Here is a 13,687-nt window from a genome sequence, read left to right on the forward strand (position 1 = left end):
GATATTGTTTTTGCACTTAATACTGTCTGCAAAATATTGTAAAACATTAAGTTGAAATTAAAATACAGAGGTCAAAACTTATATAGCCAATCAAACCTTTTGTGGGAAAAGCAGAAACATCGATAAAAAGCGAGCAGATGGTTTTTGAGTCTTTGTTTGACCTTATCGGGAACTTATATTAAACAATTCTATTTATTTTCTTCTAATTTCTTGATAAAAACAATTCTAATTTTCACGGTAGATGGTTCTGGAAAATTGAGTTAGTTAATTTTGTTAGACCAAAAAAGTATTTTACTTGAAAGGGACTATAATTTGATGGAAACATAAAGAAATTTGGGCAACAATATAAAAAACGTTAAATTTGGGTAACTATAAATAAATAAAAAAAGATTAAATTTGGAAAACTAGATATAGAAAGGTAGAGTAATGTTTGAAAACTAGATATAGAAAGATAAACTAATACAGTTTTTAGGAAACAAATTGACAAAATAAATGATGGGCATACCAGTAATAAATAAAATGTTTGCAAAAAAAAAAGAAAAAATTTTGGAAAAAATTATAGTAATTAGATTTTAGAAAAATAATAAGAAAAGTTTTGTTTGCAAAATTAAAGTTCAAAACAGAAATAAAAAAAATATTAAATATCAATAAATTTAATTAAAAAATTAACAATCACAATTTTGTTTCCTTATGTTTCCCTACCTTCTTCATCTATTTAATGAAAAAAAAAACTTATAGTCAAATTATAAACTTGTTTAAAAAGAAAAAAAGTTTGGTGAAAGAGTGTCTGATAAGCCAACTCCAATTTACGAACCATGGTTGAGTTTGAGTTAACCATTTAACTTAATCTGTGTGTTTTACTAGATTTTTTTTTTTTTTTAATCTTTGGGGAAAAGGTCAAAAGAAACCCTAATCCCGAAAAAAATGGCGGCTTGATTTTCCCTCCTAATTCAAAACCTTTCTTCTTCTTTCTTTCACTCTCCAAATTTTCTCTATCTTCCCTCCAAATCGATTTCGTTTCGCTCTTATCTTTCCAAAATTTTCACAATTTTATTTTTTTGGAGCCAAACTCAAAACATTTTCATTACTTACGAAGAAGATGCAGAAACCTCCCATAACCAAAACCTAGCTTTCTACTCTTTTTTTTTGTTTTCCTCTTTCTTTCTCTTCCCCCCAGAAAATTTCGAGATCTGGGTTTCGTTGTTAATGGCGGAATCTACTGACCCACCACCTTCACATCTCTTATCTTCTCCTAATTTCGGTAAACCCAACAAAACCCTAGATGACTCTTCACCAACCGCGCCAATCAGAGACCTTGTCACTCACTCGCTCTCTATCTCGTCACCGGTTCGTCAGATCCAGCCTTATTCTCCGGCGAAACCAGATGGGTCTTCTTCAGATAAAACCCTAATTTTGAATTCAGAGGAAAACAGAGAGAATGGGTCTTCAGATAAAACCCTAATCACGCCTCAATTGATACCTCCGGCGAACAACAACGAGAATCTTCTCCAAATGGTGAGTACGTCTAATTCGTCGTATCTGTATTCTCGTCCTGAGAATCGTCCGCCGAGGAGGTACATAGCGAATTACGACTACCAAAGCGACGACGATGAGTTTAACAAGACCGAGCCAGCGAAACCTCTACCGTACTCTTGGTGGTATCCCAAGATTGAACCCACTGGTGTTGTATGTTTCTCTCTTTTTTTTTTTAATCTGATTTTGTAATTTTTGGTATCCGTTTAGCTTTATGCACAAAATTGAATCATGTTTGGATGTTGGTGTCTTCAGGGTGCTGGGCTGTATAACTCAGGCAACACTTGTTTCATAGCTTCTGTGTTACAGTGCTTCACTCATACTGTGCCTCTTATTGAGAGTCTTCGTTCATACGTACATCAAACCCCTTGCAACTGTAAGATGATTGATCTACGATGTTTTGCTTATCTGAGTTTGGTGTTTTGTTTTGTTCATTTTTTTTTTAATCTTATAGCTCTTTTGGGTTTTTAGGTGGCAACGATAAGTTCTGTGTTTTGCAAGCTCTTCGAGATCACATCGAGCTTGCTCTGAGGTCTTCAGGATATGCTTTCAGCATTGATGGATTTCGTAATAATCTGAAACGTATCCTTTTCGAGTGTATTTTTTGTTTTTGTTTATTTGTGTGCATAAATTTGTGTTTGAGGTTTTTCCTTGTCAATGGTTTCATCCTTAACCCATCTCAGATTTTTCATCTGATTTTATGATAAACCACCAAGAAGACGCACATGAGTTTCTACAATCGTTTTTAGACAAGTTAGAGAGATGTTGTTTAGATCCTAGGAATAAGCCTGGCTCTATCTCTTCTCAAGATTCAAACATTGTTGACAATGTCTTTGGTGGCAGTCTCATGAGTACGGTAAGAAAGCATTAATTCATTACCATTACTATTACTCTAGTGTTGAAGCAGTTTCCATATATATATATATATATATATAATGACTAATGGAAATATGTTTGATATCTTCCTTTTTTCCAGCTTTGTTGCGGCAATTGTGATCACGTTTCAAACACATTTGAACCTTCTCTTGGATGGAGTCTTGAAATTGACGATGTCGATAACCTCTGGAGTGCTCTAAAATCATTTACATGTGTGGAATTACTGGAGGACCAGTTAACATGTGATAACTGTAAGGAGAAAGTTACAAAGGAGAAGCAACTTAAGTTTGATAAGTTGCCTCCTGTTGCTACGTTCCATCTTAAGAGATTCAAGAATGATGGAGTTACTATGGAGAAGATCTTCAAGCATATTGAGTTCCCTTTGGAGTTGGATTTGCTCCCTTTCATGAGCGGTAACCAGAATTCTGAGGTATGTGAAAATTTCAGACCTTTCTGTTTTTTGTAAATTTTGAGATGTTTGAGTCTTAACATACAATTTTGTTTCTTCAGGTTTCCACAAAGTATCATCTTTATGCCTTTGTGGAGCATATTGGGTCTAGAGCAACTTTTGGTCATTACTCCGCTTATGTGAGATCAGCTCCTGAGACATGGCATAATTTTGATGACTCAAAGGTAAATCTAATATAGTCAGTGATTTCATTTCATTTGTGTGGTTTAGTCCTCTCTCTGAAGGGTTTTCAATAAATTTTAACTTCGTTATGTATTTTTTTTGGAAATCTTGGCAGGTCACAAGATTTGGCGAAGATAGAGTTCTATCGCAGGATGCATATATATTGTTTTATGCAAGAGAAGGAACTCCTTGGTTTTCCAGTACTTTTGAGCAGCTGAAGACAGTGTTTGAAGCTACTCCATTAAACTTTTCACCAAAGTCAGTGCTTGATAACAGTTACGAGAGTGTTGGTAATTCCAGTAAAGCCTGCAACGACTCGGTTGGAGTATCGATCCCGGATGTAAATTGGTCAGATTTTTGCTGTCGTGAGCCTAAAGACGAAGTGTTCCATTCAGCCGAGTCTTGCAACGATGAAGATTCTTCGGCCATGATTGACGCTCTCAAGTCACCTGAGGCTGATGAATCTGAGAAACCATTTGCTGAAACCACTCAACAAAGAGAACCTGAGTCATGTTCAGCTGGGAACAAAGCTAACATCGATGAATCTGAGAAGTCACCTGCTGAGACCTCTCAACAGAATGAACCTGTGTCAAATCCAGCTGCCGACAGAGCTAGCACCGACGCCGCTCATGTCCCTCTGCACAAGGTTCAGAATCAAGACATATCTCCAAAACGCAAAGGTACTAACCCCTACTATGTATTTTTGATAGCTTAACTGTGGAAAATATTAAGAAAGATAGGAGATTCTGATAGGGTCAGATAAAGCTGTCCTTTAGTAATCTGTAAATCATCCGTTATGAGAAGAATCATTCTGAACCAGAACCTAGAACAAACGAGAGATTAATGATCTGTCAATAAAGCTCTTATACAGTGTGTGTGTAACTCTACGTACAGCTGATGAGAATGCTTCGCGTGGTGGTGCATACGAACGTAAGCCCAAGATTCAAAAACCAAATTCCCGTCCAAAACGCCAAGGTACTATGTGTTTTGTTTTGTCTCAGTTATTGCAAAAATGTGGAAGAGTTATATGTATCTAAGTGGTGAGAATACGAAAGATCCCAAGTCTGAGTGTGTGTGATTCTGTAACAGGAAGCTTTCAGATTCAACGTTCGCATTTGCAAACTAAGAACCAAGAAGAAACTCGTAGAACAAAGCCACTAGCCTTAAGAAGCAATGTTGCTGTAGATCCCAAAGAAAAAAGTATTGCTCTTTCATATCTCAGAAAGATTCAGACACCTCGCTCCCGGATGTTGGTTAAAGTTTTGGGTGGTTCTCCGATCAAGAAAAGGAAATTCAGAAGATAAATCTATTCTACTGTGAAGAAGAGTTTAGCTAGTGAGAAAAATGAAAAGTTGCTCTTTTTGTTTTTTTTTTTGTTTGGGGTTTTCTTGTGAATACAAACTCTGTTCGAATTTTGTTTTGAGGCTACCAACCAAAAATTCTTAAGGTTTATATATATATGAGTGTCAAAATGATTTATAGATTAAAGTTTCTAATAAATTATTTAACTCAACTCATTATTCAAGTTTTTAGGGTTGAATCAAACTCCAAATTCACAAAAGGATTAATCATCTTCACATACTTACATTCCAGCTAGTTGTTGGATTTCCTTGAATAACAACTGTCTCGCCCTTGTCATCTACATCATTCAAACCCACATTCTATCAACAACCAAATTCGAGACTACATGTGTCTGCTTTGATTCATACAAAAGCCATTAAAATCATAAAGGCCTAAATGGGCACTTGACAAAACAGCAAAGATAAATGGGCAAGGTTTTAAATGGGTAGCATATAAAAAGAGTCTAAAAGGGTAATATTACTAAATGGAACTAGAAGAAAAAAACGACAACCAATTTGAGACTACATGATCTGCTTTGATTCATACAAAAGCCATTAACACAACCAAATGACAATTCTATAAAGCCTATAACTAGAAAAAACAACACCAACCAAGTTGAGACTACACGATCTGCTTTGATTCATACAAAAAACGACTTCGATATTGTAATAATTTTGTCTCATACCTTTATCGTTAGTTGCATAACTATATAGCCGAGGGCCCGAGAACGAGTAGACGATAAAGGTTGGACATTGCTAAGAAGAAGACGACTTCGATACTTATTTATTACGTGAGATCCAAAATTATTACAATATACTACAAAACATTCAAATTGAGGTCCTCCAAATACATTTTTAGTGCTGACTTACCTTCTTCAACTTCTGAAACATCATCTCAGTCGAACAAATCATGTATCCTATAAAAAGTTATATCAACAAGTCAAAATCACAATCTTAAACATTTTAATAGAAATCAGATCATTCATCAAATTAAATACAGAAAATTGTTCTTGTAGAATTCACAAGATGTTTAAAGGAAACGCTTCTCTATATTCTTAAAAAAAAAATTATAAGTTTACTTTCAAGATAATTTTTTCTTTTTCGTGTGAAGTGGATGGAAATTTATTTCATTCATAAACTCGTTATTGTGAATTTTTTTATGGGTCGAATTGAGTTGGGTTAATCCATTAAACTTATCTCTAACATTGCTCTATAAATTATGCTTTTACTTATGATGTAAGACAATAAAATATTAAATTATTAGGAAATACAATACAACGTTCAATAATAATAATGGATACAAAATGTTTTGAAATAGGCATTTTAATTTGTATACCCCTCCACAAATCATATTTATTTCTCAGCCTTCCTTTGGTTGATCTTAACTTGGTTTCTTCATGGGGCATAGCCTCCACCACCGTGACCACCACCACCACCGTGGCCTCCGCCTGAACCACCTCCATGTTCACCACCGTAACTACCGCCTCCCCCTTCTCCTCCTCCACCGCCACCGCCATATCCTCCTGCTGCACCTCCTCCATAACCACCTCCTTCACCCCCACCACCTCCATAACCACCCCCATGTGCTCCTCCTCCACCGTAAGCTCCTCCTCCTCCACTTCCTCCACCGCCACCACCTCCATAGCCTCCAGCACTACCGTGAGACCCTCCCCCACCAGCTCCTCCTCCTTCACCGCCTCCATAAGCACCACCATGAGCCCCTCCTGCTGATCCACCTCCACCTCCATGACCACCACCGCCTCCATAAGCTCCACCTCCATACTCACTTCCACCGGCGCCACCACCTTCGCCAGCTCCGTCTCCATAACCACTAGCATGCTCTCCTGAACCACCGTAAGCTGATCCTCCACCGCCTCCGCTACCACCGCCTCCACCACCTACATGACCACCAAATGCACCACCAGCTCCTTCACCAGCACCACCTCCATAACCACTAGCTCCTCCTTCACCGCCATATGCAGCTCCACCACCACCACCGCTACCTCCACCACCACCACCGGCATGACCACCGTAACCACCAGCCGCTCCACCGTAACCACCACCACCTCCTTCTCCTCCTCCACTAGCATAACCACCGGAAGAAGCAGCTCCACCACCGCCTCCCCCATGACCAGCACCGCCACCACCAGCATACCCTTCGGCACCTCCATATCCACCACCGCCTCCTTCTCCACTACCACGCCCATAGCCACCACCACTCACTCCTCCATAACCTCCCCCACTAACTCCTCCAGAACCTCCACCACCACCATGTCCTCCACCGCCACCACCAGCATGACCAGCACCGTAGTTCAAAAGATTTCGGCTAGTGGCGTAGCAAATGCTAACACCGAGTATAAGAAAAAAGACAGTTGAGAAAGCTTTGAGAGAAACCATTGTGTTTGAACTTGATGAATAAAAATGACAAGACTAAGTGAGGTATTTATAGTAGTTGGGGTTTGGTATGTTAAGCCGTGTTCACTGTAAAAACACAGAGTGGTTAAAAGCACATGCGTACGACCAAAAGTGTAGATATACTGTCCCTACCATTANTTGCACCACCAGCTCCTTCACCAGCACCAGCTCCATAACCACTACCTCCTCCTTCACCACCATATGCAGCTCCACCACCACCACCGCTACCTCCACCACCACCACCGGCATGACCACCGTAACCACCAGCCGCTCCACCGTAACCACCACCACCTCCTTCTCCTCCTCCACTAGCATAACCACCGGAAGAAGCAGCTCCACCACCGCCTCCCCCATGACCAGCACCGCCACCACCAGCATACCCTTCGGCACCTCCATATCCACCACCGCCTCCTTCTCCACTACCACGCCCATAGCCACCACCACTCACTCCTCCATAACCTCCCCCACTAACTCCTCCAGAACCTCCACCACCACCATGTCCTCCACCGCCACCACCAGCATGACCAGCACCGTAGTTCAAAAGATTTCGGCTAGTGGCGTAGCAAATGCTAACACCGAGTATAAGAAAAAAGACAGTTGAGAAAGCTTTGAGAGAAACCATTGTGTTTGAACTTGATGAATAAAAATGACAAGACTAAGTGAGGTATTTATAGTAGTTGGGGTTTGGTATGTTAAGCCGTGTTCACTGTAAAAACACAGAGTGGTTAAAAGCACATGCGTACGACCAAAAGTGTAGATATACTGTCCCTACCATTACTCCTAATTTTGGTTTCAATTTCTTAGTTTCTCTCTACTTAATCAACATTTCTTCTAAGTTATAATATAGCAATCTCTACTGACTAGCTCGGACGTCAATCTCAATATATCGTCAAAAACAAGGTCCGCTCACATATGTATATTATTATCGCCTTGTATAAAAATTTAGACACTAGAGAGAGTACTTCAATCTTGGAATAGATGAATGATATATAGGTAGGAATGATCTATGGACTAGACGTAAGGTGAGTGACATAGATTGTTCCCGAATGAACTAGTTCGCGAATGCTTTAAATGGACCTAATGTCGTTTTGCTATTTTCTTTATAACATCTTCATCCATTTTCATAGGTGTAATTACCAAGAAAATTACACAAAATTGGTTAATTCTCTAACTGATCTTGAGCGAAATGCACATAAGAGCACGTCCTCTAAAACGCTTTAGCTGAATAAGTGAATAACTATACTTCTAGGTGAGTACTTTAACACATTTAGTAACCATACAATATAAGTCTTCAACTAACAACATGCAATTAGTTTGGTTTTTGGCACTATATGTATTAATTATTATGATTATGAAGGTAGAATGTCATTGATATACATCGTTTGTGTTGATAAAAATGGATTCAGCGGTTGTTAGAATATCATTAACAAGTCAGCCACTATACATATATTCTATATATATCGTGAAGTATAGTGTTGAGTTTCCCATTTGACTTGTTTCCTCTATTACTCAGTTAAGCTTTCTAACAACTCATTTATTTCCAAACCAAACCATCTTTCCTTCAGTCTTTTACTCTCACCTAAAACTCATGTTTTGCGTTTTTACGTAAGTGAAATTCTTAATGTGAAATTTTGAACCCAAAAAATCAACAAACATGTTAAAAAAAAAAAAAAAAAACTAAATTACTGCTGAATCAAATAGTTTGAATAGACTGTCTAATTTATACAAATAATATTGAACCCAAATTTGGTGATTTGATTAACAAAGCTATAGTGTTGAGCAATCCTCACCAAATCTTCAAACAACCCTATTATGAATTATCCTCAACCAAATTTATCCTTAATTCCTTTTATTATTTTAGCTTATATCTTGCACTACAGCTAAGCTCTTATTTTGTTTTTACATGAAATACTACACATGACATGTGCATGACTAATCAAAATATGGAACTTTCAGTAATTTAGCAAAACTGCTTTTTAAATAGATTACTACGTTTCGACTATGTCAACGTATCCTTCTTGTTTATCGATTCAACATTTTGTAGACTAGTTTAATACCAAAAATCTATAAGCTAAAAATTATTTTGATTACGTAAAATACATTATTCACATATATATATATATATATATATATATATATATATATATACAGAGACNCAGAGACTTATGTATTATAAACCCAATAAATGCATCGTAGTATTAAGACGAACTTAAAATTTCCAACATTTTTCGATGGGATCTTACTTCTAGAAGATGAAATCAAATCATGATTATTGTAATGCACGAAACTTCGGTACAAAATACATTTTGAATACAAAATAAAAATAAAGATTTTGGTAAGAGACTACTTATTATGAAAAACACTTGTTAGTTGTTAATGCGTATCTTGCGTCGTAGCATTGCCACTAAGAAGACCTATCAAGTTTTTGAGGATTTGGTGCTGTCCAGCCAAAGACCACTTCTCTACTTATTATGCTGTAGAGAATTACACTGATATAAAATAATAAATACAAAAATGAAGTCATTAGGTGTATATACATTTTGCACTATCTCTAAATAGCATTTTCTTGATATAATATATGAAGTTATATATTTGGAATTTCAAACATAATTGGATAGCCGCTTGAAAGATAGACTAATTGATAACACAATAATAACACAGTAATTGATATAATTAGTAAGTGAAAGTTTACCTATACGTATAACTCAAGAAACTGTAAAGCAGTAAAATTTGCAATAACCCGCATAATCGCATAGTTATTTTTATTTAGTTTAAGTGTATACTACCATGTCACTAGACTAATCACACAAATTTCGGTTCATTTGACTATTCTCATGGGGTTTAAATTTATTTTCTGTGAATTTAGCAAATAAGTTTTTAGAAAAAAGTGTGTAAACACATTGACAAATGAAGAGCTCAAGCTTTAAGGCTTTGTCAAAAGGATAAGCACTCAATTTACCCATAATTGGTTCCAGCAATATACGATTTGTTCCATTGAGTGAGAGATATAGAGGAAGGTGATGATGATACAATATGTACAAACACGTAGATATAAATGAGTATATGTACCGTTTTATACACACAAAAACAAAAACACAAAGTGGGAGATCACATGGAATAAAGCACACACACCGTCGTTGTTGAAGAATGGCGTGAAGAAGAAGTAGTAGGACCAGTACTAGTACCATAGTGCTCTTCTTCTTTCACTTATCTCCCACGCTTCCCCAAAAAAGCTTAATCACTTGGGTTTTCTCAATCAAATATCCCACACATTGTCGTATTGAGTTGATGATCTGAAGAAAGTGTGTTCCTTTGAATCATCATCAAGTACAATGTGCAAGTTCAATCATAAGAGATTAGTAAAATTTCATATAATGAGAACGGTTCAAAACAACACGGTTAATAATCAACTATCCTAGACATCACATTTTGGAATATATTATTATGTCACCAACTTATTCCTCATGAACGAACGATTTGGATATAAATGGGCCGGATCTAGTTCAGCTTAGTATGATATGATTTGGATATCGACCCTGACGTTCTTGATTTAATCTTGTGCATTTAATTTAGTTAGTTTACAAAATGTAGACATATAGGTTTGACGGTGTAGTCTGATCCGAACCGAGGAACTACTCTCAACTTTTTAACATCAAACTTATGTAAAGATCGGCCATGGATCTTTAGTCTACGACAACATATAATTCTATAACTTTCACGGTACTTGCTAAGCCAAATCTTTACTAAGGATCTCGGAACATAGCGGCCTTGTACTAAAAGAGTCTTATTGAAATTGGACAATTCAAGACAAAGCGTTTGGGGTCCCTCTCTGACAATGGAGATCACATAGTCTGACAACAACAACAAAAAGTCCACTACTAGTAATTTGGTTTCTCTCACACATGACACCATCAAAAAAAAAGATTGAAGCTAAGCTATGGACAAAAGAAAGAAACAAAGTGCGTAGTAGGGTTAGGCATTATAGAGCCGCAAAAAGATTAAATCTCCTTTGCCTACTTCTCCTACCACCACTTCAATAAACAGTAGATATAGTACCACTCACTCAACAATCCGTGTAACTTATATCAGTCGGCGACTCTTTCTAAACACAAGATTCTGACACTTGTCAGGTAAATATTGAAACCTGAATATAAAGGTTTCATAACATTAACATGTACAAAATGGTATTAACCCTTATGGGAATAACATTTTTTAACACCTGAAAACTTCAAAATCTAGTACATACACCTTTCATCATTACAATCTATGAAACATGATGATCTATGATCAATCGTCAAAGCTTATAACCTTGAGCATTATTAGACAAAATGTAAATGTACTTTGAGCGTAACCAAAAGCTGTTAAATTGCATAATCATCAAAACAATATTTTATTACAAAACATAGCATCAAAGATCGAATTTAACAAAATCCGTTGAATCAAATTAGTAATCAACTATTACTAGAAGACACAAAAGCTTCGATTTCATCGAAAAAAGAGCTAAACGTTGGCCTATCCTTAACCATAACATACGAAACGCCCTCGTTTTGGCCAAATTCACACATCCCGCACTTCCCTCTCTTCTCCCACAACCTCTCACCAAACCTACAATGAGCAAAATAAGCCTCCGCTAAAACGGCGCCGTTTGATTCTTCCTCACTAACCTCGATTTGTAACCTCTCGTAGTGATTGACTTTGATACCTTCCAGTTCATCGAGGCGTGCAAGCCCACGTTTCGAAACCGAGTAAAGCTCGCCTCGGATCTTTTGACCCGACCCGGGTTTGTTGATCAAGTAAGGGATCCCGTAGAGACCCGTGACGAGCGGGTACTGTAACCTGGTCGTGCGTTGACCGATATGAACAGCATCGTTCGATGAGATCAGATCTTCTAAGAGGAAATGGTTTGCATGGTTTCTTTTTAACGTACCGTACACGAAAACGAGGTTCTTGGGTGCCTCTCCTGCCATGGCCACTACTAGTTTCTTGGAGTTGTTGTTGGTGGCTGCTGACTCGGGATGAATACTGTAACTCGGTCAGTGTCTCTAACTCGGGAAAGAAAAAAGAAATATGACTTATGTTTTTATATTCCTTGCATATTATGGGCTTTTAGTAACTACTATTGGGCCTTTAAGCCTTACGAAAATTGCCCGAAATCACTGGGGTTTTTTATATTGTCCACATAAATTGGCGACTTTTTATTGTTATCTTCATTGTTCTTGTTTTTATTTCCGAGTGTCATTGTCATTTGTCTTGTACAATAAACTTAGCAAATATCTGGTCGACAAATGTGTGATTGTTGTGATACACTGATCCACCAATGACCAATGAGCTCAGAGATATATTATGTGGTCTTTTTAACAGAGGAGTGAAGGAAGAGGTCGGCCAAATTTGCTTGGAAATAAATAAATATTTCATATCCTAGCTAGTGTATGTTTAACAGTAGCAGCATTTTCTCATTGATCACACATTGTGTATGTTTTCTTTTCTAAAAGCACTATATACACAATGAATATACTATGTTTGTTCTCAAGCAAAACCCGATATCTATACTTGGGTTATCTTGTACATAAAGAAAAAGAAAAATTTGGAATAACACACAGAGAACAATTTTCTTTTATCTAAATTTTCATTTAATAGTTTACTTTCCTTAAATATAACTAGACATTTTTTGTTTTTTAATTCAGTCTGTTTTTCTATGCTACTTGTAAGTTGTAACTAGCTATAGTAAAGTGTAGAAATAATTGTATTCTAGCCTGACTACTTAAATTATGTGGAAATTTATAACTATAATTGATTTTTCCTTCATATATCTGATAATTGATGAAAGATGTAGTCGATTCAATCAAACTTTAGAAGTTATAATGTTAATTAGTAATTTCGTCCATATACCCAAACTTAAAATGGATTGGCCAGCTTGTATACATTGTTGATGGATTACTGACTCAGTTTTAATTCAATATGAAGAAGAACAATGGTCGATCATCTAAGAAGTCAAGTTGGTGCATAACACAACATTCGTGTGACGTGGAGAAAAGGAAAAAAGAGGAAGTGATATGAACGAAGGAAAAAGGAAGAGATGCATATTAGCTTGGAGAGGAAGTTCTGGAAACTAATAGAAAAGGAAATTGAAAGCAAAGAAGAAACTTGTCTTTGTAGAAAAAGGAAAGATCGTGTGGGTATTCTGAAGTTTAGAATTGAGTGATTGATATAAATATACCAGGAGGTCGTCTCATGAAGAGTCACTTGCCTAAGAAATTTTGAGAGAAATATACAAGGTGTATGGCATCCTCCCACCACAAATATTTATAGATATGTTGGTTGTAAACTGGTAAATTGTATATAAAGATTGCATCGGTTGAGAAGGCGATGATGCTTTGGTGTTGTCGAATGATAGTCAAGCATGTTGCCATGATACTATCTTTATAGTTTAACCATGAAAAATATAGTAGGTATTATAGCGCTAAATACTACTCTTTCTGTCTCTAAAAGATTGATTTTTAGAACCTTTTACATATTTTAAGAAAACAATGATTTACTAAGTTTAAATATATATTTTTTTTTGACTAAAGAGAGATTATTTAATTTTAAACCAATAACAATTTAAAATTTTAAATATTTTCAATGATTACCCTCTTGAAGTTTACAAAACATCAATCTTTGTGGGACAAAAAAGTATTCCATAACATCAATTTTTATGAGACAAAGTGAGTATTAAAATTGTAGCTACAATCTTGCTCTAGTCGATTTGTTTATGGACTAAATCTCATAAATATTGAACGTGTTTTAACGATGTCATTCTATGTTTGTGGATTTTTATGGATTTTTGGTATGTTTTGTGAACATATATGAAAGTCCATGTTGTAGCTAAATCTATATGTTCAAGTGAGAATGT

General features: G+C 36.5%; 3 protein-coding genes across 4 annotated transcripts; 1 reads left to right on the forward strand and 2 right to left on the reverse strand.

Annotated features, from left to right (window-relative positions):
* Positions 978 to 4,496, forward strand: LOC104760227 (ubiquitin carboxyl-terminal hydrolase 21-like). The gene is made up of 9 exons (XM_010483118.2): positions 978 to 1,686; positions 1,789 to 1,909; positions 2,005 to 2,115; positions 2,217 to 2,389; positions 2,510 to 2,839; positions 2,920 to 3,042; positions 3,156 to 3,720; positions 3,935 to 4,015; positions 4,130 to 4,496. The coding sequence occupies exons 1-9, from the start codon at positions 1,207 to 1,209 to the stop codon at positions 4,342 to 4,344; spliced, it is 2,199 nt and encodes a 732-aa protein (XP_010481420.1). The 5' UTR covers positions 978 to 1,206; the 3' UTR covers positions 4,345 to 4,496.
* Positions 5,586 to 7,453, reverse strand: LOC104760228 (glycine-rich cell wall structural protein 1.8-like). 2 transcript variants are annotated; one of them, XM_019239844.1, is made up of 2 exons: positions 6,934 to 7,453; positions 5,586 to 6,293 (listed from the first exon to the last, which is right to left on the reverse strand). In XM_019239844.1, the coding sequence occupies exons 1-2, from the start codon at positions 7,415 to 7,417 to the stop codon at positions 5,776 to 5,778; spliced, it is 1,002 nt and encodes a 333-aa protein (XP_019095389.1). In that variant the 5' UTR covers positions 7,418 to 7,453; the 3' UTR covers positions 5,586 to 5,775. The 2 variants fall into 2 exon arrangements, with proteins under 2 accessions (XP_019095389.1, XP_010481421.1); XM_010483119.2 differs by lacking the exon at positions 6,934 to 7,453 and having other exon boundaries at positions 5,586 to 6,809.
* On the reverse strand, positions 11,131 to 11,899 carry LOC104760229 (putative gamma-glutamylcyclotransferase At3g02910). The gene has a single exon (XM_010483120.2). The coding sequence runs from the start codon at positions 11,760 to 11,762 to the stop codon at positions 11,247 to 11,249; it is 516 nt and encodes a 171-aa protein (XP_010481422.1). The 5' UTR covers positions 11,763 to 11,899; the 3' UTR covers positions 11,131 to 11,246.

The sequence above is a fragment of the Camelina sativa genome, chromosome 18 (assembly GCF_000633955.1).
Source record: "Camelina sativa cultivar DH55 chromosome 18, Cs, whole genome shotgun sequence".
In the NCBI taxonomy this organism is placed as follows: Eukaryota; Viridiplantae; Streptophyta; class Magnoliopsida; order Brassicales; family Brassicaceae; genus Camelina; species Camelina sativa.